Source organism: Leptonychotes weddellii, chromosome 14 (genome assembly GCF_054177405.1).
Source record: "Leptonychotes weddellii isolate Sample4059 chromosome 14, ASM5417740v2, whole genome shotgun sequence".
NCBI lineage: Eukaryota > Metazoa > Chordata > Mammalia > Carnivora > Phocidae > Leptonychotes > Leptonychotes weddellii.
In genome coordinates this window covers 37837823-37862725 of record NC_138382.1, presented here as the reverse complement: position 1 = coordinate 37862725, position 24903 = coordinate 37837823, and the positions used below count along the sequence as shown (strand labels likewise).

At 39.6% G+C, this 24903-nt stretch overlaps 1 protein-coding gene across 6 annotated transcripts in view; it reads right to left on the bottom strand.

The window, feature by feature from the left end:
• The window catches only part of FOCAD (focadhesin), a 305106-nt gene that overhangs the window by 176324 nt on the left and 103879 nt on the right, over positions 1-24903 (bottom strand). For all 6 annotated transcript variants that reach the window (XR_014140004.1, XM_081803024.1, XM_081803027.1 and 3 more), the window contains one exon: positions 21433-21690. Coding sequence is in view for 5 of the 6 variants with exons in the window: in XM_081803024.1 (XP_081659150.1) it covers positions 21433-21690 (258 nt within the window). In the remaining variant the exon portion in view is untranslated. The remainder of the gene's footprint in view (positions 1-21432; positions 21691-24903) is intronic.

The window sequence follows — 24903 nt, the reverse complement described above, 5'->3', positions numbered from 1 at the left end:
AATCAGTCGTGACTGCAACTATATCCTGAGTCCTGTGGGTCCTTCCAGCAAATCAATGAACCTGGGGGTCGTGTTGGAGACCCTTGACCCAGAATCCTCTTATATTTTGCTTAAAAAACAAAAACAAAAACCTAGCAATAAAAAAAAAAGTCGATTTTTTTTTTAACATTTTTATTTATTTAGATGAAGAGTGAGAGAGACAACGAGAGAGGGAACACAAGCAGGAGGAGTGGGAGAGGGAGAAGCAAGTTTCCCGCTGAGCGGGGAGCCTGATGTGGGGCTCAATCCCAGAACCCTGGGATCATGACCCGAGCCAAATGCAGATACTTAACCACTGAGCCACCCAGGTGCCCCATTAAAAAAAATGTCCATTTTTAAAAAGTACAACTTCTAGAGTATTTCTAATATCAACAGTTAACAGTAAACTTTCCTATGAGTTATACGCCTAACAATCAAAAATATTTGAGGGCCAATTCCATGGTGGGAGCTGTATTAGGCTTAAATGATACATCTAAGAAAAGTCAGCCCCTGCTCTTAAGGAGTTTACAGTCTACTTAAAGAACTAATGAGGGGCGCCTGGGTGGCTCAAAATATTTAAGGCTAATTGAGTAATTGGCCCTTTCTGGCCAAAGAGTATTCCAAGTACTGTTTGTCACTGTAGCTTCATGCACACCTTTCAGTACACTTTGAGTCATCGTGACTCCTTCTCACAACTGTTGTCCACACTAGCCTGTGAATGCCTTGCAGGCAGCCACACTATTCCTATTCTTTGTACTCTTAGCCCAAAATACACATAGAGCAAATACTCAGTAAACATGAATGGGATGAGCAAAAATTTTTATGACTGGCTGTCTACACACACACACACACACACACACACACACACACACACACACACACACGACATAGCCTCACCTGCTGAGTACCTCCTTGAAAACCCCATTTTAAGAATTATTGTTCTCAATTATTTTAGATTTCTATCCCACTGCAGAAACTGTAAGGCTATTTTTAGCCAACTAAAACCAATAAAAAAGAGTACTTCTAAGTACGTATTTACACTTATATTGAATAAATGAGCATTGGGATTTTTTACCACCTCTATACAATTCAACACACTAGCTACTAGCCACATGTGGATACTGAGCACTTAAAATGTGGGTAGTCTAAATTGAGACTCTAAATTGAGATGTGCTATAAGGCTAAAATACATACACCAAATTTGGAAGGTTTGGTAATATATATACACACATATATATGAAATATTTCATTAATAATTTTATATTGATTACATATTAAAATATTTCAGGTATATTAAGTAAAATAAAATTTTTAAATTAATTTCATCTGTTTGTTTTCACTTCTTTTAAAAGATGTATTTATTTTAGAGAGAGAGAGAGCATTCGTGAGAGCAGGGGAAGGGGCAGAGGGAGACGGGGAGAGAGAGAGAAGCAGACTCCCCACTGAGCACAGAGCACGGAGCCCCACGCAGGGCTCAATCCCACGACACTGAGATCATGACCTGAGCCAAAATCAAGAGTCGGAGGCTTAACCAACTGAGCCACCCACGTGCCCCGTTTTTACTTTTTTAATGTGGCTACCAGAAAATTTAAAATTATATATGGGGTTCCTGTTATATTTCTATTGAATAGCCCTATTCTTTATCCCCTTAATGCACCTAAATATACCAAATAGTTTCCCTCTCTCTCTCTCTCATACACACCCACATACACACACCCACACCCACATAGAGGCACACATATAAAAGAGTTAATGGCTCTCTTTTCATATACATGGGGAATAAAGTATAACAATAAGCCCCAGATGGGCAAGGAACATGTCTATTTGCTAAATAGCCTAGCACTGCTCCTTGAACATAAGGCAGTAGATACATAATTGTGAAATGAATAAAAGGGGCCATAAAAGTCAACCACAATTTTAATAATACATAACTTTTACTGAGCACTGATTATAAACCAGGTACTCTACTCTGGATTATCTCATCTAATCTACATGATGAATTTAATGAGGTGGGTTCTTCTATTATTCTTATTTTAAAGGTGAGAAAATGCAGACCCAGAATTACAACGGAATCTCTAGTATACTTTGCAAGATTACAAGAAATGAAACAATTCAATTTAGATAATCTATACAGGAGGTTTACACAACTTTAAGCAATAAATATAGGTCGAATATCTTCTATCACATGGTATTATACTAGGTGCTGTGACATTAGGTAGAATCACAGGTTAATACAACCAAAATATAAATAAGGTATAGGTTAAATCCTGCTACAAATAAATCTCACTACAATTATCCCATATCCTACCAAAATATTAACAAGCCTAATATCTAATAATATAGTCACACAAAATTCTTGTTAGATTTAGACAATACCTTGGAATTTGCCATAAAAACTCGTGTTCATATGGCACATCACAACGTTGTTCGTGCACAGAATCTTGTAATCCTTACGACATCCCTGATAGGTAGTTATTACTAGAGATTGGTTGGAATCTACAAGTACTTAGATTCATTATCTGATGCGGGGATGTTCCTTATCAAGCTTTAATTCATGTTCTGTGCTTGTTTGATGGCTACCATCCAGGATTTGGGGGTGGGGGCGATGGAAAGGGAAGGAGTTTTAGGCAGGCCACCTACAAAATTAGTTTGGGGTTCCAGATTCCTATCATCTTGAGAAATAATGGCCTTGGGCTGAGCAACGCATGAAGACAGTGTGATTAAAAACTTTCTAAGAGGCTTAAAGAGGCAAGTTCCAACAACTGATCACTTTTGGCGGGGGGCAAAAAAGCATTCGAATTTAAAATAAGCCTTCATTTGGAACAACTTAACCAGTGTCAATAGGAACTAAGGCATTCTTGTTGAACTCCTTTTCGAAAACATATTTATTAGGGCTCAAATCTTGGTCCACCTTGAAAAAATAAAGCAATATTCAGTACACACTAAATGGTCAACTTAATTTTTAACAGGTAAATGACATGGCAAGAATAGTTCAGGTACTTGTAAATGCTAAATGTCCGGGTATGTCTTCATTGGCTTTTGAACAGTTTCAAAGAGCAGACATGAGGATTCATTAGCTCTTAGCACATACAAACCTGCTCCAAAGGCAGCCAAGAGAGTTGCCTAGCAACAGTGCATTTTGCATCTCTCATCATCCCCAAAGATGCTACAGCAAGCAGCGGCTAGGTCAAGCCTCTCATTAGCAACCTGACAAAGGGTTTCTATCTCCCATTTTACAAAATTATTTTTATTTCCAGGTGAAGCTCAAATATCTATGTATTATTTCTATTGACAACATTTTCCTTTCCCTCTCTTCCTTCTTCTAACCAACCCCCATTTCAACAGACAGGTTTTAATGAACCCATCAAAATACCTGTAACAAAAGCAGGCACTGAGAAATCCAACAGAATTTATATGCTTATTCACATCACGGTAACAGTTCCATATCTTTGGGGCAATAAAGGAAGGAAGTTTTAGAAGGGAAAAAAAAAAAAAAAAAAAGATGCCAAAATCAAATAATGGGAAGAGGAAATAGGTAGGATTTCAAAATTCACCAAAAAAATCACCCCAATTATTTGCAAGGCTCTTGATTTCTTACGTCTTTCTTTTTCCCCCACAAAAGCTAATCTCAACCATATAGCAAAATAGCAAAAAGGCAGAAGATTCGAGAGTGGTAATTCCAGACTGGATTGACAGTTTATAATGAATGTAATCCATAGGAAAGGAACTCTGGTTCCCAATTTAATAACTATGTTATAAAGCTGCACCTCAGATCAATAGCTATTCATTCCCTTCTGAAAATATTTCTTAAAATATTTACCACTCAGGGCGCCTGGGTGGCTCAGATGGTTAAGCGTCTGCCTTCGGCTCAGGTCATGATCTCAGGGTCCTGGGATCGAGTCCCGCATCGGGCTCCCTGCTCCTTGGGAGCCTGCTTCTCCCTCTGCCTCTCTCTCTCTCTCTCTCTCTGTCTCTCATGAATAAATAGATAAAATCTTTAAAAAAAAAAAAAAATTTACCACTCAGCATGGTTGCCATGCAGAACTAAAATATATACTCACATAATCTTCCTTATATACACTCAGAGATCCTTAAAAGAAAATAAACAAAATAGGCAGACTTCTCATTTCATGGATTTTAAAGTGCTTAATCCAGATTTTGACATAAACCACATATACCCTTGGTCTCTGAGCTTCCATGAGATCACGAATTTCCCTAAGGAAAAGATTACAGAATGTGCGTGACATGTTACGAAAGGTAAAGTGTGATACTAACAGACCCAAATTAAGAACGGTGTAAATGAGGAACATTAAAAGGCAATCGTCATCACACCAAGTCAAAATCAGTAAATTTTTTAAGTGATCTGAAAGGAACAATGTGATTTTTTTTCCCCCGAGGCCCCTCCCCCCTTTTTAAAAGTACAAACAGCAAAGAATGAATCCTTCAGATGATTTCCCAGAAGGGTGTCATTTACCACTAAAATATTTCATTCCAGCAGTTGAAAGACCATAAAAGGGTGAATGTCCTCCAGAGCCCCTAATAACGGTAATAGATCTTGTGTTACTATTCACAAGTGACCTCTCAGTCAGGCGATTTAATTTTTCCCCCTGCAGCATGGTTGGTTTCACACACAGTGTAATAACAGTTTTTGCACAACAAGACAATTCATCCGATTAGAAGGGCTGTATTAAGTCTTTCATGAACAGCATGTGTCACTACTGCTTTAGCTAGAGTTTGATTTAAGACAACCTAATATATGCATGCATGATTCTTCATTTTTCCACCGTTTTAAAGAAGATTCCTGGACTTCCTTCAGCAATTTTGCAGACCATTGCCTGAATCCTCCCTGGCTTCAGAAAATAACTAAGAACCCATCAGATGCTCACTGAGCACTTTAAATGGTACCAACGATATTTCACCAGGCAACAGAAATGTGCATAAGGCTCCTCATTTCTACGTGGGTTAAATGAAATCCCACCAATGTCTCCAAGGAGAAGAAAGACGAAAGGGGACAGAATGGGCACAACTGGTTACTGCAATCACTTTTATGCATCGCAACATTTCAGCAATTCACAATTATAAGGGCCATAGGACATCACCAAGAAAAACTTCAGATAAAGTGACCTGGGAGACCGCCATTGGTAAACCTCAGCAAAGCACAAAAGAATTTAAAAACTGGGAAACCAAAGGAAAAGGTGTGAAATGAAGCAACCACGTGGCAATCCCTACTCCAATAAATGGTTTGGCATCATTCAACGCCCACAGAAGCCTCAACCTGAGGACATCTACACATTTCTTACTGCCTTGCTGATGAGATTAAGGTTAAATGCAGAATCTCCATAGCGAATGGCTTTAGTTGTACAGGGGCCCAGGAGAGCAAGGGCACCTGGCTCCGGGGCAGGGGGGGGGGGGGTCGCGGGTCCCAAACAGACCAGGTTCCACCACTCGCCACCCACCAGTAAAATCCAAAGGCAGAGAGATGAGGGGTGGGGAAACGAAAAATGAATTTATTTCAGTGAGACTAATGTCGGGAAGACAGCGAACTGGAACCTCAAAGACTGTCTCCAAAGTACTGAAAAAGACTTTCAGGTTTGTGTAAGGCAAATGTCCGCCAAAGGTCAGCGGGTACATGGGGGTGGGCAGTAAAGGTCAGGTCCATCACTGGCTTGGAGTCAATCACGGATGGGGTCTTGCTGGCTCAGGGCAGTCCTTACTGCTTTAGGGGATAATTATATTCCCATCAGGGGTTGCTTTGCCTGCAGGGTCTTTTGTCTCAGTTCAGAGATAAGCTGGAAAGAACTTGATCAATTAGAAAGTTTGAAGTCCAAATGGAGGAAGCTGAAGTCCTCTTTCATAATGAGAGCTGGAGACACTCTCAAGGGTTCCCTGTGCTTACTCCCTTTAATGGATGCTGATAGGTGTGGCTTCCCCCTTCCCTTTTTGGAAGCAGGCCAGCCCCTCCAAGAGTGGTGTCAGCACTCCTCAGCTAGAGGAACTAGGCGTGTCTTTCCAGCTCACCTGCCCCAAAGGGACCCTCCTATGGCTCCTTGGCAAGCAGCCTAAACCTGCCAGATTAAGTTCTCTCTAGACTCCTGATACAGGTGAGATGCTCTCTTCCAGTATGATTGTCCCACATGCTCTGCAGGAATCCTGTTTCGTTCACGAGTGTGTGTATAGCCTTCTAAGCAAACCTGTAAGATGGGATGAGACAAGTCCACTGTATTCTCTTGCCATGCTGCTCTCTCCACTGGAAACACGAGCACATCTTCTGTTTCCACAACTTCTAGCAAGCAAGCCAACCCCTACATGGCCAGTACTCTCTCCTTCACTTCCAGGATCACAACAGCTAGCCAGCCCATCACTCTCTTTCAGAGTCTAGATTTGGGGGACAGGCACCCTAAACATCTGCCCACCCCAACTGCCAAGGATACACATAGTTGGACGGGACGGACATGGGGTTCCACTGAAGTCCATGTCACTAGGCTTGAGCGTGAGAAGCTGGCAATTGCAGGACTCAGCACTCCAGCAACGTGCCACAAAAATCTGCCCCCCCCCTTCCCCTATCCCGTCATCTCCTAACTTCCAGTGAGTTAGGAGCTCACTCTATCGCTCTGGGTGATGGGTTAAAAACGGCAGTAGCACTCAGTCATCGAAGTTTATTCCTATTACTCTCCCAAGTTCTGCTGGGTGTTCTGGCTCCAAATTCATTTTGGTATTTCAAGGTCCCCACCAACACTTCTAACAGCCTGTCATATAACTTTATCTCCTCTCTATTGGAGATAAATTCTCACTCCTGCCTCACTGCAAGGCTCTCAGGATTTTGCTTCCAGATACTTACCCAGTATCCACTCAAGGAACAGTTTCCCGTACCCTATCTACCTGGGTTTAATAGAGTACTCCTTGCTGCCTTGTTCCCCCCACCATGACCTGCCACGCATGTGTGTCTTTGTACGTGCCATTCATCCTGCCCAGAATGCCTTCCCTGTCCCCTGCATCAGGGAAACTCCTCCTCATGTAAGTTCCACACTTACATACCTCCACAATGGCAATCACCATCCTGCACTAAACAGTAAATTTTCATGCTTCTGTCAACACACTAAGCTCTATGATTTCTGAAAACAAAGACTATACCCTTTCATCTTAGTATTACCAGAACCTACCATATAGGAGGTTTGCGAGAGAGAGAGAGAGAGAAAGGGAGAGAAAGAGAAAGGAGATAAATGACAAAATGAGCGTTTTGAAAATGCTTAATAAAATGAGACCTAGTAAAAACAAGGTTTCTACAGTATTTGAAGCTCAATGATAATTCCACTTAACACAGATCAGGATGCACCATTAAAACTGAATACAATTTGACAACTAAATACACCTAAGTAGAGTAAAATGCCACCAGTATAATTATCACTAATATCAATTCAGACTACTGGGAACAATGAAGGTAGGAAAGACTGGCTTAGAGAAAAATGTTAAAGAAACAAAATTCGATTGCTTTCATGTACATACTGTAACAAACTAATTAGCCAAGTGTTGCCAAGTACCAGTCCCTGCTGATATGTCTTAATGAATAGATAATGTGATCATTTTAAATTGGCACATTCATTGTACTCATGCAAATGAGCAAGTCCAAACTGCCTAAAAACAATAGCTTCAAAATCAGCTTATGTGTTAACTCAGCCTGTATCTAATTACCCTGAACCCTAAATTAATAGGATTTCATTTAATAAGATTTTACTGTAATCTAACCTAACCTAAATTCTATCCCTGGACTCCACACTATTCCCTTTATTAGTCTGGATAACACATGACAATACTGGAAAATAGGGTTTTGTTGGTTCTAGTAGGGTTGATCCGTGCATCTAATATATTTATGTGTTAATTCAATCAGTCAACAAAGCAGGTATCTGTCCAGCAACTAAGCTGACCAGGAACTGTCCAAGGTCACTAGAAGACGAAATAAGCAAGACTGTTTCCCTTAAGGAATTCCTTTTATGAATTCTAAATCTAATTGTAATCTATTGAAAATTTCCATTGAAGACTGCTAATATTCAAAATAACTCTAGGACATCTAAAAATGCTCATCTGTGCTTACTCATATTCAATCATCTTTAGCACTGTTTAACTCTGTGGTAGGATATAAATTTAGGTTACATATATTTTTACATGCTCATTTTCTCTAGATGGCGGGGAGAGACACAAATTGTCTTGGGGTGCCTGGGTGGCTCAGTCGGTTAAGTGTCTGCCTTCGGCTCAGATCATGGTCCCGGGGTTCTGGGACTGAGCCCCACATTGGGCTCCCTGCTCAGCGGGGAGCCTGCTTCTCCCTTTCCCTCTGCCTGCCACTCCCCCTGCTTGTGCTCTCTCACTCTGTGTCAAATAAATAGATAAAATCTTTGAAAAAAAATGGTCTTAAATGCAGATATGATCCACTACCACAAAAATGCTACTGAACAAGGATAACAGGACATGAGGTCTCTGAAAGTCCCATCAATACACTGGACGACTGACACACAGAAATCATCCCAAGTCACTCCTTAACTACTTGTCTGGCTCCACTGAGTTTGTAACCATGTCTACTCATTTGAAATCAATGGACTTCAGGATGCCCAATTGCATTACACAACTGTTCTGACAACTTGCCAAAGAGTCTATTACACTACCCATCATGAAAAGCTCAAAATTATCACTGGGAGGGTAGAAGTCCAGTGTGCTGGAAAGACAGAGGGACAGAATAAATCTCAAGACTTCTGGTAAGGGAACTAACACAGCTGTCCTACTTTCAGAATTCTAGAAGAGACCTTTCCCATCAGATCCACCAAATCCTGACCCATTCTTTCAGTTACAGCTATCAGACAGTAGCAACAACTATGATTGTTAATGGCTTTCTTTTACTCCCCAACAACAACAACAAATTACATCTGACATGTAAAATATATTACTGCTAGGGAACCTATGGTTCACAAAGAATATAAATAAAAAAAAACCCTACTCCAGCACCTCCAGAAATTTATTTATTCCACTGTTTGCCCAACAATGGTACTCAAGGAGTACCATATACAAATGTCATATATAAAAAGGAGTGTTTTGTAGAGCATAAAAACAGGCAATATATATGCTTCTTCTAGTTCATTTCAAAGATACTCTTTTTGAACTTGTATTTGTCCTCTAAGACTTAGGCTTACGAATCACCCACTTCAGGCAGTCTTCCTATTATGACTTCGCTGTCCCTCTGAGCTCTGTCCTACCACACACTGCGCTTCCCTGCGTTATTGCACTCACCACACAGTATTCTGACTGGATATTGCTATCTTCCCTAAGCACTGTGAGTCCTCCAATAAGGGTCTTTGTATCCCAAGTTCCAATTAAAACGTGCATCCCGGGGCGCCTGGGTGGCTCAGTTGGTTGAGCGACTGCCTTCGGCTCAGGTCATGATCCTGGAGTCCCTGGATCGAGTCCCGCATCAGGCTCCCTGCTCGGCGGGGAGTCTGCTTCTCCCTCTGACGTGCTCTCTCTCATTCTCTCTCTCTCATGTGCTCTCTCTCATTCTCTCTCTCATTCTCCTCTCTCAAATAAATAAATAAAAAATCCCCCCTCTCATGTGCTCTCTCATTCTCTCTCTCTCAAATAATCTTTAAAAAAAAAAATAAATTAAAAAAATAAATAAATAAAAAATAAAACGTGCATCCCAAAGAGGTTCTCCATGACTATATACTGAAGAACTGATGTCGTCATGCCCTTTCAAGGTCCTGAATTAGCTATATAGCTTATCAGTATTTTAAAGGTTTCATACCTAATAACCAATGTATAATTTTCTCCAACAATGATAGACATTATTTTTCAAAGACACTACAACAATCTACTTTTTTTGTTCACTAATAGTCCTGACTTTGATTAGATTTCAGAATCTCCCAGTTAGGATCATTACAAACAAAAAAGTGTAAAATCATTTTTGACCATTAAGCAATAATCCCAATTGCAACCATGCTTGCTGATTTGCTGATTCACTTGGACCTTCTCCATCTTCCCTTTGATCGATGCCTTCAGGAGTTACGACTGTGTATAAGTGTTCTATTTAGATATAAAGATCTGGCTAAATGTGATTTGCCTATTTATAGAAGGGCCAATGGGAGCTTGCATAATGGAGGCAAAAACACGAGATTGAAGATCTGGCCAGATTTCAAACAAACGTTGAGGTTCTTCTCTTAGCATTTAATTCTCTCTACAACTGACTGGGCCAATCTTAAAAATATGAAGTTGGTAAACCTTGTTTACTCTTTCAAAAGAATTTTTTTGTTAACTGAAAGTGGTAGAGAGACAGTATAACATACTGGGTAAGAGCACAGACTCTGGAACCATATGTGCGGCTTCAAATCCTGACTTTGCCAATTATTAGCTGTGTGACTTTGGGGAAGTTAAGCAAACTCTGTGCCCCAGTTCCTAAAAAGTAGTGGTAGTAACCTCAAAGAGCTGTTTGTGAGTTAGTTAACAGATGCAAATCAAGTGATTAAAATAGTGACTGGTATGTTATAAGCATATGTAAATGTTACCTATTTTTATTTGCTATCACTTTGTTCAAGGAGATACATAGCTTCTAATGAGTAGACCACATTTAAAACTATTTAGCACTGGAAGATTAAGGATAGAAGAATTTATTCCAAAGCAAGAGCCAGGTTATCAAAAGGTCTAGAACTGATTTACTCAACAGAACTCAGAATTCAGTCAAACTGGCAAACATGATCAACACTTCCCTTTTGGACCCTCGGCACTACACAGTAAATTGATTAGTTGAGTATCTTCCTGCTGCGAATTTATGGTAATGAATCAGAACCCATATACCAATTAACAGAAAAAACAAAACAAAATGCCTTGCAATTGTAAGATCATTAAATTTCAGTCAATGATAAATATTTATGATATGAATTCCATATCTAAAGTATATTAGAAGCCACTGTATGTATTTTGGTGACGTTTTATAATTACATCAAACTCTTTCTATGCAATTCTAGTATTTCAAGTTATAGCTTCTACACTGCTTATAAATTATACCTTTCCCATATAGTGCCAATGTTATCTAATTTATTGGGTTTTTTGTAAAGAAAACCAACTGGTTTTGTAGACTGATCTTACATCTATCCACTGTAATGAACTCTCTTATGCATTCTAAAAGCAATGGCTTTAAGTAAATTCTCTTGCATTTTCTAAGGAGCCCTGGCTTTTTCCTTTGTAGTACATATGTAAGTTCTAGTTCTTTTTCTTGAATGAAAAATGGCCAGAACCTCCAGAAAAATAGCAACATGACTGTCAGCCATATTTTTCTGATTCCTAACTTCAATGGAATCTACCTATGACTACCTTTTGTTCTGTGTGAGGTTTTTTATCTTGGATTCTGTATTATCTCCCTTCGATGATAATATTACCACATCTTCTAACTTAATGATCTACCTAGTTTTTAATTGTTACCATTTTCAATTTTTGTCACTTGTTTCAAGATTTGCCTCTTAGAAACACTATAGAGTTAATGAGCCTTTCTTTTGATAATTTAATTCACTCACAGTAACTGTCATAACTGATCTACTTGGAATTATTCCTACCATCTTTTTTTTTAATATTCCTATCATCTTATTTTATGTTCATATTTGCCATCCTTTTAGGGTTTTTTTTTTTTTAAAGATTTTATTCATTTATTTGAGAGAGAGAATGAGATAGAGAGAGCATGAGAGGGGGGAGGGGCAGAGGGAGAAGCAGACTCCCCGCTGAGCAGGGAGCCCGATGCGGGACTCGATCCCAGGACTCCGGGATCATGACCTGAGCTGAAGGCAGTCGCTTAACCAACTGAGCCACCCAGGCACCCCCTTTTAGGGTTTTTTATTTCTTTTTTACTTTTGTTACAGTATTTAGAAATCATAAATCACTGATTGTTACTAATAAAGGCTTATGTGCATATTTCACCTTATTTTTCTACCAACATCAAGAATTACTCAGTTTCCGGGTGCCTGGGTGGCTCAGTTGGTTAAGCGTCTGCCTTCGACTTGGGTCATGATCCTGGGGTCCTGGGATCGAGTCCCACGTCGGGCTCCTTGCTCTGCGGGGAGCCTGCTTCTCCCTCTCCTCCCCACTTGTGCTCTATCTCTGTCTCTCTCAAATAAATAAATAAAATTTAAAAAAAATTAAAAACAAAAAAAAGAATTACTCAGTTTCCAAAACAATTCCACCCTTAGCACATTCTCAACTCTTCACACCATCACAATCCCACTAGCTACCCCCACCATGTTTTAAAGCTTGGACTTTAGTTCCAGGTAACTATTTTTCATACTCTATAAATAATTATTTTCAACTAACCATAAGGTTTACTGGATATTTTGATCACCATTCAACATTTCTTCTCTTTCTTGGATTCATTTTCCATTTTGTTGGAGCACATCTTTGAGGGGTTTCCTCCCCCGCCCCCCATAAAAACCAGCAAGCAAGGAATGTTCTTGAATTCTTGCACACCTGGAAAAGCCTTTATTACCAGTCGCAAAAGGTAGAAAAATGGGGACGAATAATCCGGGAACAAAGTGATTTTCCCCAAGAAATTAGAAGGCAATAATCCCATGTATTCCAGCACCCAGTGTGCTGATGCTAAAAAATTAAGATCAATCTTACTTTAAGTTTTTCCTTTCCCCATTCTTCTCTAAAAATCTCTCATGACCTTCTCTTTATCCTTTAAGTTCTGGGGACAAAATCAGAGACTGATCTATTCTTACATATGCTGCTTGGCTTTCAAAGGGTCCTAATGATCAGTACCCTTGTGTCTTTTTTCAGCTCAAGAAATAGTTTTCTGTCGTGTTTTAAGTTTCTCTCCTTCATTTTCTCCATTCCCCCCAACGAGAATTTCTAGAGAAAAATGTTAGAACTCCCAATATTGACCCTCAGTGTCTTAACTTTTTAAATATTTTTTGTTCCGTATTCTGAAATATTTACTTGCAGATTCTGTAAGTCACTAATCCTGTCTCCATTTACAAACTGTGGCAATCACATTTTCCACTTCTAAAATCTCATCATTGAATTTCTTCTTTCTCACAGCAGTATTTTTGTTGACAGCATAAAAACATAGAATCATAGCTTTCCAATATCTCTCAGGACTTAGATTGTTTTTCATTATATTTCTTCCTGAGTTCTCTTTCTTCTGGAAACAGATTCTTTGGTTACTAATGCTGTTACGTTTTCTGAGAGTCTGGTGAGCCTTCCTTATCCATTTATATTTATGAATCAATGCCAAGTTGGCTGTAGGGAACTTGCATGGGTTGCTCCTATAGATGTAAAGCAATGTTTCCATAAATTATAAGACTCTCCTCTTATTTGAAGGGCTGACTCGGAAGAGCTGAAGAATGAATGATAAAGGATGCCAACTGGCAACTTCACTTGGGAGTTTCTGGCCATGAGACATGTAGGCAGAAGACCAATACCACCTTCTCCCCTCCCTGTCTGCTCATTAAAAGACATTTTTGGGGCGCCTGGGTGGCTCAGTGGTTAAGCGTCTGCCTTCGGCTCAGGTCATGATCACAGGGTCCTGGGATCGAGCCCCGCATCGGGCTCCCTGCTCCTTGGGAAGCCTGCTTCTCCCTCTCCCACTCCCCCTGCTTGTGTTCCCTCTCTAAAAAGAAAAAAAAAAAAAAAGAAGACATTTTTATTCTGTCAAGGGTGGACTTCAGTGTGTTTTTCCCTTGAGGGGAATTCCTCATGCCATGTCTTCTGGTTAAAACTCTCTAAGGGAGCTACCTGCCTGGGATCAGCTTCTAGCGTTGGTGAAGGGGGAATCAGATTTTGTGGCAATTCTGAATTGAAAATCAGAGCTCCCTGTTAGTGGTTTTAAAACCTGAGAAAATGTGTTTTCTTCTTATCTTTCTATATATAGTAAGAGTTTATGGCAAGATTACATAGGTGTAGGCATTGAACATTAACCACAAAGGTTAGTAATTTTTAGGTAGGCCCAGATGGTTTAAAATGAAATCTTATTACTTAGTATCTCAACTTCAATGGAATAACTCTAAATACTACATATAACGTACATCAGTTTCTTTTTGACTGACTGATGGAATATGCCTAACAGGAGAAGTTTATGAACTTTGGCTTTAGAGAAGTACATATTCCTTCCTTATAACCTACCATCATTGAAGAGCTTAACAAATTAAGTTTTGTGAAACTCACTGCCTCTCAAACCCTTGGTACTTGCTTACTTTTCTCTTGTTTGGAAGTGGGGAGAGGGATGCAGATTTTTTGTTTTTATTTATTTATTTTTTACTTGCGGTTTACAACTCTGGGGTTTTTTATTTCCCTTTTACGTTTTGGTTGTTAAGTCTAGTTAAAGGTCTTGCTTAATGGGAACAATTGCATTCTTTGATAATTTTATCCTTTGTAATGTTTTCAGGGCTTAATTTTTTCCAATTGTAAAAGTGTACACACTTCTGAGCCATTTGAAATCACTTATGTGGCTAGGTTCATGGCCCATGACTTGCTGGTCTTTCAAAAGTCATATATTATCACATAGTAAAAAAGCTGACTTTCAGGGCGGAATCCTGTGATAGTTCTACTCTGGGTCATAAGCCATATTTTAACATGGAAAATGAATAGGAAATGTGTGAAATTTAATGGTCTGTAAGTTACTGCTGTGAGAAAAGGAGAAAATATATTCTATAAAAGAACTTGCACAAAGAGTCTTTGGACACTTTGCACTCTGTTCTATTGTTACTGAGTTCTATGAATTGCTACCCCCTGAAGTCAGTCCACTCTCTGTGTTCTTCACACCAGCAAAAAGAAGCCAGAATGTACAGTACTTTTAATAAAGAGCTTTACAGATAAGAAATGCTGTACTACTATTCCCTCGTAGCCATAGCATCGATTATGCCTAGAGCAAAATTGGGCTGAGCCTGTCAACATGAAACAATTAGACAAAGAGAAACACAGACCGAAATTCAAGGTCAGGTATCTATTCCGTTTGGTGGTAATATGCTTACTTCTTCTTTATAAACTCCACATAGATACCTGTAGAATAAACATGTTTTTAACTGGCATTTGAACCCTTTGCTGTTTTTTTTTTTTTTCTTTTTTGCAGAAAGCCTAGAATTTATACCCAGCAAGGAGTTCTGTATCAATTTCTTGCCTTCCCTCAGTGTTCGTATTGGGCAGAGTTTCTTTTGAAGAGTCTGTAGATTGTAAATCACTTAAAATTCTCACTGAAATTGTGATTTTCAGTTCCACCCTGTATCACTGTGATATTCAGTAGTTTTTTTTTTTAAGATTTTATTTATTTATTTGACAGAGAGAGACACAGGGAGAGAGGGAACACAAGCAGGGGGAGTGGGAGAGGGAGAAGCAGGCTTCCCACGGAGCAGAGAGCCCGATGCGGGGCTCGATCATAGAACCCTGGGATCATGACCTGAGCCGAAGACAGATGCTTAACGACTGAGCCACCCAGGCGCCCCAGTATTCAATAGTTCTAATAGACTGAAACAGAAACATTTGTCTTGTCGTGTCACTGAGTGCTGAGTATAGGGAGGGGTTGGGGTTGGGCCCTGAACTGCATTTGGAATAGTGGAGTTTGTCTGCTCCCAGTTAAATACCAGGTAGAATAGCTTTGTCTTCTGGTTAAAACTCTCTAAGGGAGCTACCTGCCTGGGATCAGCTTCTAGCGTTGGTGAAGGGGGAATCAGATTTTGTGGCAATTCTGAATTGCCACAATATATAGAAAGATAGGAAGAAAACACATTTTCTCAGGTTTTAAAACCACTAACAGGGAGCTCTGATTTTCAAAAAGGCTAAAATCTTTTGCCAGGTGTTCTCCCTACATATATTTAGAAGACCTACTATTAAGCACCTAATAATTCCAATAAGGCTTTTGTATAAACATACTGCAATGTGGAAAAATAGCTTCCTCCAACACCTCTGTTATTCTCCAGGATCAGATGGAGAATCTCACTTCCAACAACTATAGGGAAACTATAGTTAATAACACATCCAATATAATTATATATTTTATATATTTAATATAATCTGTCAAATATATAATACAGTAAATTACAATGTTACAATAATTAGTTAATAATATAGTTAATATAATATAGTTAAGCTAATAGATAGGGAAGATTTTAAGAACTTTGTAAACAGCCTTTTCTTCTCACAGGGCCCAGGGGTCTGAAAAACATCTTGGGGGTTTGGTTAGGGGAGTCCCAGGTAAACATATGGAGTTTACCTGAAGCTGGCTTGTTGATTAAGAGTTATTAATCTCTCCTTAAGGAAGTTGTCAGTTTGACACATTTCCAAACTGTCCACAGTCATGTTATATACAAGTTGGCCAGTCACTGGCTCAGGGTTCAAAATATGATTTGATTTTTTAAAAAGCTATAGGGGTGGGGCACCTGTGTGCCTCAGTTGGTTAAGCGTCTGCCTTCAGCTCAGGTCATGATCCTAGGGTCCTGAGATCGAGTCCCACATCGGGCTCCCTTGTCAGCAGGGATTCTGCTTCTCCCTCTCCCTCTGCCTCTGCCCTTCCCCCCTGCTCATGCTCTCTCTCTCATGCTCAAATAAATAAAATCTTTAGGAAAAAAAAAAAAGCTATAGGAGTGCCTGGGTAGCTCGGTCGGTTAAGCACCTGACTCTTGATCTCAGCTCAGGTCTTGATCTCAGGATCATGAGTTCAAGCCCCACGCTGGGCTCCATGCTGGGTGCGAAGACTACTTAGTAAAAATAAATGAATGAATGAATGAATAAATAAATAAATAGCTATAAAGTTCAGAAAATGTCCTAATTTAGGCATGGAGTCCACATTATCCCTTAATTAACTCGGTAAAGTCCATGTTTACAATTCACTACCACTGATTTCACACCTGATGAAACCAGGTCTTGAACAATTCACAGAGGTAGGAAATAGCTCTCTGAAAAGGAAAGAATAAGGCCAACTGGACATTACTGTACATGAGCCATGTGCTTCAATTCTCGTTCAGGCATCTCTGAAGGCAGTCGGAATGACTTTCATCAAAATGAAGGAAAATAACATTACTCAGTATCAGAAAGGCAGGAACTATTATATAAACATAACCAAAAACCACACCAATCTGTCAACTTTTATTTCCAGAAAAAACACTAATTTAGGAAATAGATGGCATTCTCATTTATTATAAGCACAGGCTATGATATGAAAAACTCTCTCTAAACTAAATTGATGTGTTTAAAACTTCCAAGACTTCCACGGGAATTTGCACAGGATGCTCATTCTTGGATCTCTCCCCAGAACACTAGCAGACATTCCCACCGGGCGCCTGGCTGGCTCAGATGGTTAAGCATCTGCCTTCGGCTCAGGTCATGATCCCAGGGTCCTGGGATCAAGTCCCGCATCGGGCTCCCTGCTCAGCAGAGTGCCTGCTTCTCCCTCTGCCTCTGCCTCTCTCTCTCTCATTCTCTCCCTTTCTCTCATGAATAAATAAATAAAATCTTTAAAAAAAAAAAAAAAGACATTCCCACCAAGCATGTAAAAGGAAACTTTTACTGAGTGCTGCCTGACCTGAACTTGAGTCTTCTGCAAATTCAACCTCATGGTGTCTGGGTAAGAAAACTATAAGAAGAAAACTATTAGGATTATTAGTAACTAATGACAGCACTCCTAGATGGCGGGGGGGGGGGGTTCCTATTTTTTTCAAGTGTCAATTTATTGCTATGGCTTTGGTTAATTATCTGGTTATTTTAACACCATCATCTGCATCTAGTTAATTCTAAAATGATACTCACAAAGCCAAGTTCCCTTCAGACCACTTAACTCCATTAGTCTTCCATGACCCTAAAGCTATTAAACCACATGGAAAATGCATGCCCCATGGGAACCAGGTGAGAGATGAAGGATGAAAACTCATGGAGGAAGAGGATCCATCAAACTGCAGGATAAGTAAGAAGTAACACAATCACAGCATTTTAAAAAGCCCATTTCTTACCAGTATGAACACTAATATAACATGACTTGTACTACCAATAAGATCAGCACTAAACGTAATTTAATATCTTAGAATAATAATAACAAGCATACCAAAACATACTTCATCTCTTCCAAACTTTTGAAATACTTTTTCTCACAAGATCTTACAGTAGGATTCTTTCAATAAATCATGGTGACACACAAACTCAATACTTAGTAAGCATACTGCAGACCAGCAAATTCTACCATAGAGGTTAAGTGACCACCAAAACAGAGATGGAAGACAGCCTTGAAATTCCTACTCTTACCTACCTATTTACTTAGCTACTGCTTATTAGTAGTCTAAGACTTTTGTTTCCTATCAACTGCCCATGAGGGGCGCCTGGGTGGCTGTTGGTTAAGCATCTGCCTTCGGCTCAGGCCATGATCTCAGGGTCCTGGGATCGAGCCCTGCATCAGGCTCTTTGCTCAGCAGGGAGTCTGATTCCTCCTCTCACTGTCCCTCTGTTCTGTCTCTCTCTCTCTCTCCCAAACCAATCAGTCAATCAATCAATCTTAGCATCAACTGCCCATGAATCTAGCCAAAGATTGCTTAAACATAATATAGCTTCTTTCTATAAGGTGAGAAAGGACAAACACACATGAAATATTAATACATTTCATGCAGACTTGTCAACTTAATAAAAGAAATAGAAACAACCCGCCAATAACAGATTACAATCATAACTCATTTCAACTGAGTCTATTCCTACTCACAATTGGAAAATTGGCTTTTTCCAAATATAAAGTCCTTTCCTTTTGGCTACTTTACCTATAACTAAGGTCCAGTGAGAGGATATGAAATGGTCACTTCATAAAAAGTGAGGAAAATAACAGTATCTCCTAAGGGCGCCTGTGTGGCTCAGTCAGTTGTGTTGGACTCTTGATTTCGACTGTGGTCATGATCTCAGGGGTTGTGGGATTGAGCCCCGCATCGGGCTCCGTGTTTAGGAGGGAGTCTGCTTGAGATTCTCTCCCTCTGCCCCTTCCCCTGCTCTCTCTCTCTCTCTCTCAAATAAATGAATAAATATGAAAAGAAAAACAAAAACACAGTATCTCCTAGTTCAAGGATACTTCTTCTGTCCTTTTCACAACAACTCCACTTCTAAGTTCTTATTAATGATACTGCCTTTGCTTATGCATGAATTTGAATAACTCTTTAAGCATTTCACCCTACTATTCATCCTGACAGCACAATGACACTCTCATTTCTTTCAAAACTATCCAAGAAATAATCAACAGAAGTATAACATACCGACTTCGATTTCTCCCACTGCTTCTTAAACTTTTACTGAATAAAGAAATAAACCTGATGGTCACTCTAGTACTTCCCAACCTTTTCCATTTCATGGCATACATGAAAATCACGTTTCTAAGGACAGTGGGGTAACTATCTGAAACACCAGGTGGCCAGAGGCGATCAGCCAAGCACCCCGCGCTTGGACAGCTACCTGGCTGCCTGAGAGCTCAGAGGGGAGATATTCTTGGCACACCTGAAATGCACTTATACCATTTCAGCATTCCCAGAACACTGAGAAGTTCTCTGCTACATTTTTTGCCTATTTAGCATATTCCCACTTTTATTTCCAGGAAACTATTTTTCCTTTGGTGAATCATCCCATCCTCAACCCACATGATCCTGGTGGCACAGACAATTTCAGGGCTGACACTTCACCCACTTCCATTCTACCCACGATGGCCAATTAAAGTGCATTAAAGTGTCCCATTATCCTGCCGTAACGGTTGATTCAATGTGGGCACATGACCCAACAAGGTCAATCCGAATACCTCTACATCTCTCTTCCTTTTGGACGGAATATAAGGTTAGAAGGCTCTGGGCTGCCAGCCAATTCACAGAGGAAACAAAGAAACTATACAGTGAATATACTATCTAGGCCATGCTTGAATTAAATTCTGGAGCTAATAAAAGCTATTTAAGACAGATGTGTCTCTGTTACTTATAACCAAAAGTATCACCCTAGAATTTCAAAGACCAATGCATTTCCTGAGTATCAACACATAATTTGATGTAATATATTGTTTTACATGAGTGGCATACAGAGGTCGGGTAACTTACTATAGCACTTCTTTAGATAATCTCCAGGCATTATCTATGCATTAACTATTATAAAGATATTATCCTATAAGGTGTCTGCACTGAAACAAAGCATTTATTAGAAGCATTTATTATAGAAGGTGAAGGGAGAAATAAAGTGGGAAACAAAGTGAAATGATTCACATTATGCCCACACCGTATATGACACAAAGGTACTTTGAGAACATCACAGATCCACGTGGAGAATCAGACCACAGGAAGTCTAGTCAGAAGGAAAACTTTTTGTGACCAGCAGTTGTTTACTTGAGTAAAAGGAATGAGCATGACAAGTTGGGGATAAAAAGAATCCAAATACATTAACTTCATATCTTAGATAAACATATTTATCCCACCTCTACAACTATTTCCTAAAGGAACACAAATTTTCCATAAAGAGATGAACTTTTTCTTCACCATGTTTAGAAAGAAGCATAAGCACATACCATAGCTATTTGGTTAGGAAACCCTTCCCTTTGGTCTACCCAATGGGAAAGAATTAGATTATTTTACCAAATATATGGTTAGTTTAAAGGGGGAGGGGAATCTTATTAATTTCTGATAGCTTATTACACTCCAAGTTCTGTGCAGATAGGAAAAATGATCATTTACCCCCATATCCCAGCATGTTCAGCATTACCATACATAGCAAGGACCCAGGATTCTTTAGTTTATTAAAGACTGAATGAAGATAGGATCAAATTGCCAAAAGTCAAAAAGAGATGAATGCCTACTGCATAGCCATCTTTACCCTAAATTAATCTGCATCCACTTTAAAAGATCAATATTAGGGGCGCCTGGGCGGCTGGGTCGGTTAAGCATCTGCCTTCGGCTCAGATCGTGATCCCAGGGTCCTGGGATGGAGCTCCATGTCGAGCTCCCTGCTCAGCGAGGAGTCTGCTTCTCCCAATCCCTTTGCCCTCCCCTCCCCCACGTCTGCGCTTGCTCTCTCCCTCTCTGATAAAATCTTTTTTAAAAAATAAAAGACCAATATTAGAACTAAGGGATATTCACCTTGGAATAGGCTACAAGAGTCAACAAAAGTGTTAACAAATGAGCAAATCTACGAATAAACCATAATACCAGAATAGCATCATGTGTAGATTTCACAGTGAAATGTGGTTTCATTAAAGAAATGTTTGCATAAAGTACTCATTAATTCAGAATAAGGACAAAAAAGAACAAATGGAGAAGATAAAAATAGCCCCCCAAACTCCCCCCAAAAAAAGAATCAACCCATAATTTAAAACTTTGATCAAAATAATCCGCAAACGAAGAATAATCTACAATCCCAAAAGTTAAGCTTAACCCCCATTACTGTTGCATTATTTTCTTACTTTACCTGAGAGGAATCTGCTTGGGCTAATAATGTAGTGACCTTCAGTATCTGGCGAAGATTCTGTCCTTGATCTTCAACAAGGAGGTGAGCCAACAAAAGGAAAACATGCACAGGGATCACTGTGGTAATAGGGAGCAAGGACTCTATGGAAAACAGCCAGTCACTGGCCGCAGACTCTTCTCTCATTACTTCAAGGATCCTCCAGGCTGTAAATATTGATCCATACATGCTGGTTATGGGGAACGCGAGCTTGTAGGAGAGCTGAAAAACCAACAAAAACAGGCATGAATAAATGAGGTAGGTATATCTGTCAGAGATATAGTCATGTATTTTTTATACTTCATTTTAAGAAATCAATCCTTCCCACAAAGTACAGAATTTTCGATTTCTGCCAAAAACTCCTGTGCACATATCTGAGCTAATAGGATTACACCAAAAGAAAACAGATGGAACTCTAGAACACCTGATTTCAACCTATTTACCATTCACTCCTAGTTAAGGCAAGAAAAAAAAAAAAAGGATCAATATACAAGGTCCAGAGGCAATGGAGTTTGGGAAAAAAAAAAAAACCTATTAGCACTAAAGTATTCACCAGTGAGAGGGAAGATTTTTTTTAAGATTTTATTTATTTATTTATTTATTTATTTATTTATTTATTTATTTATTTATTTGAGAGAGAGAGTGCACACACAGGGGGTGGGGAGGTTGTTGTGGACAAAGAGACTCTGCACTGAGTGTGGAACCCAATACGGGGCTCAATCCCAGGATCCCGAGATCATGACCCAAGCCAAAAATCAAGATTCGGAGGCTCAACCAACTGTCCCACCCAGGTGCCCCGTGAGAGGGAAGATCTTAAAAAAAAAAAAAAAAAAAGTCACTGTATTTGCCCAGCTCCAGCTCCAGTAAGAGACAACCCCGGGCAGGTGGCAGACCTGGACTGAAGACAATTCGTTTTTGTAACAGACAGTATGTTGACAGGAACAGCATTGGTTCAGCTGGAACCTGGGAATTAATAGCTGGGAATAACTTCTGCAATAAGAAATAGCCTGACAGGGGCACCTGGGTGGCTCAGTCGTTAAGCGTCTTCCTTCAGCTCAGGTCATGATCCCGGGGTCCTGGGATCGAGCTCCGCATCGGGCTCCCTGCTCAGCGGGAAGCCTGCTTTTCCCCCTCCCGCCCCCCCTGCTTGTGTTCCCTCTCTCGCTGTCTCTCTCTCTCTGTCAAATAAATAAATAATAAAAATCTTAAATAGCCTGAAAGCTCTAAATTGAAATGATACCCAAAGAAGAGGTTATGCTTAAGTTGATCTGAGAAAGGACTCTTCATGGAAATAAAGTAGTGCCGTCAGGGACAGAGAATAGACAGAACTCTGCCAAGGTGAGCAGTGTGCCCACATGGCTCAGGAGAAGTCAGAGACATTAAAGAAGCTTTAAATATTGCCTGCTAATAAAAAGATTCAATTCATTCAGAGTGTGATGAAACAAATTAGAAATATCTAGATTATAACTGTTCTGTTATGAGAGACTGACTTATACAGAACAACTGAAAGGATGGGAAGTAAAAATTAAGCTAGATAGGGGCGCCTGGGTGGCTCAGATGGTTAAGCATCTGCCTTAGGCTCAGGTCATGGTCCCAGGGTTCTGGGATCGAGTCCTGCATCGGGCTCCCTGCTCAGCGGGAAGACTGCTTCTCCCTCTCCCTCTGCGTCTTGTGCCCCCTGCTTGTACTCTGTCAAATAAATAAATAAAATCTTTAAAAAAAAATTAAGCTTTATAAAAAAAAAATTGTTTTTAAAGTAGGCAGCACAGCTAGCATGGGGCTTGAACTCATGACCTTGAGATCCAGTCGCATGTTTTACCGACTGAGCCAGCAAGGCACCTCTGAAATTTTTTTAAATAACAGCTTTATTGAGATACAATTCACATACCATAAAACCCATCCTTTTAAAGTTTACAACTCAGTGACCTTTAGTAATTCATGGCATAGTAGAGCCATCACCATGGCTAATTTTCATTACCCCAAAAGGAAACCCCATACCCATTAACAGTCACTCCTCATTCCACCAACACCACCCTTGCAGCCCCAGGCAACCACTAATTAATCTACTTTGTTTCTATTCTGGCTATTTCATATAATAGTGTTTTCTGGTGACTGGCTCCTTTCACACAGCAGGTTTTCAAGGTTCATCGAGGCCGTGGATTGTATCAACATTTCATTTCTTTTCGTTGGCAAGTAATATTCCATTGAATGGATATACCACATTTTTATCATTCACCAATTAATAGACATCAGGTTGTTTCCACTTTTTGGCTATTATGAATAATGCTGCTATGAATAGTCCTATAAAAGTTTTTGTGAGGACATAGATGTTCAATTGTCTCAAGTATATGCTTTAGAGCAGAGATACCATTTGAAAGCAAACCCCACTGTAAAAACAAATGAGGAAGCTATCTTTATTGACATGAAAAGAGCTCTCATGAAAATACAAGATGCAGACATTGTGCCTGGAATGCTACCAATTATTTTTTTAAAGGGGGTGGGGACGATATATTTATATTTGCTTATATATGCAAAGAAAATTATGAGACAAATACAAAAGAAATTAACAGCTACTAATTTTCCATTTGAGAGGATGTGAACTGGGCAACCAGAATCAAGGGTGAGAAGGAAACTTCTCATTGTATACCATTTTATAATTTTTTGAACCACTTCAATGTGTTATAATTTTTTAAAATAAATTTTTTCTAAGATTTATTTATTTGACAGAGAGAGACAGAGAGAGGGAACACAAGCAGGAGGAGTGGGAGAGGGAGAAGCAGGCTTCCCGCTGAGCAGGGAGGCTGATGCACAGCTTGATCCCAGGACCCTGGGATCATGACCTGAGCCAAAGGCAGACGCTTAACGACTGAGCCACCCAGGCACCCCTAAAATAATAAATTTTTAAAGTTAAATATTTACATTTATTATAGCTCTTTCTCTCTAAAAATACTTCCCCAACCCAAAGATGAAATGCACTGAAGACCAGAGTCAAGTTCTTCAGACAAAGGACAAACAGCATTGGACTTGAGATTTAAAAGACCAGGACTTTAGCAGAGCCATGCCAGCTAGAGGCTATTATACAATCTCGGAGCCTCACTTTGCTCATTTGCAAAATGGAAGTAATGACTACCTTCCTACCAAGATTATTGAGGTAGATAATGACACAATAAAGCACCTAGCACAGTCTCTAAAGTTGCAAAATACAAATAAATATGATCTCTGTCATCTTTTGGAGAGAAAAATAAAGCTGGTGGATAGGAGTATAAAAGAAAGTAATTGGAAATCACCATCAACCATAAATTGAGTCAAAAGCAGCAACATTACCCAGACGGGTAAGAGTAAACATACTGAAACAGGAAAGTAATCCTGTTTTACTTGAAGTATTATGTTGATGGTTAGGCTCTGTTTTTTGTCTGTTTGCCTAAGGTTCGAACA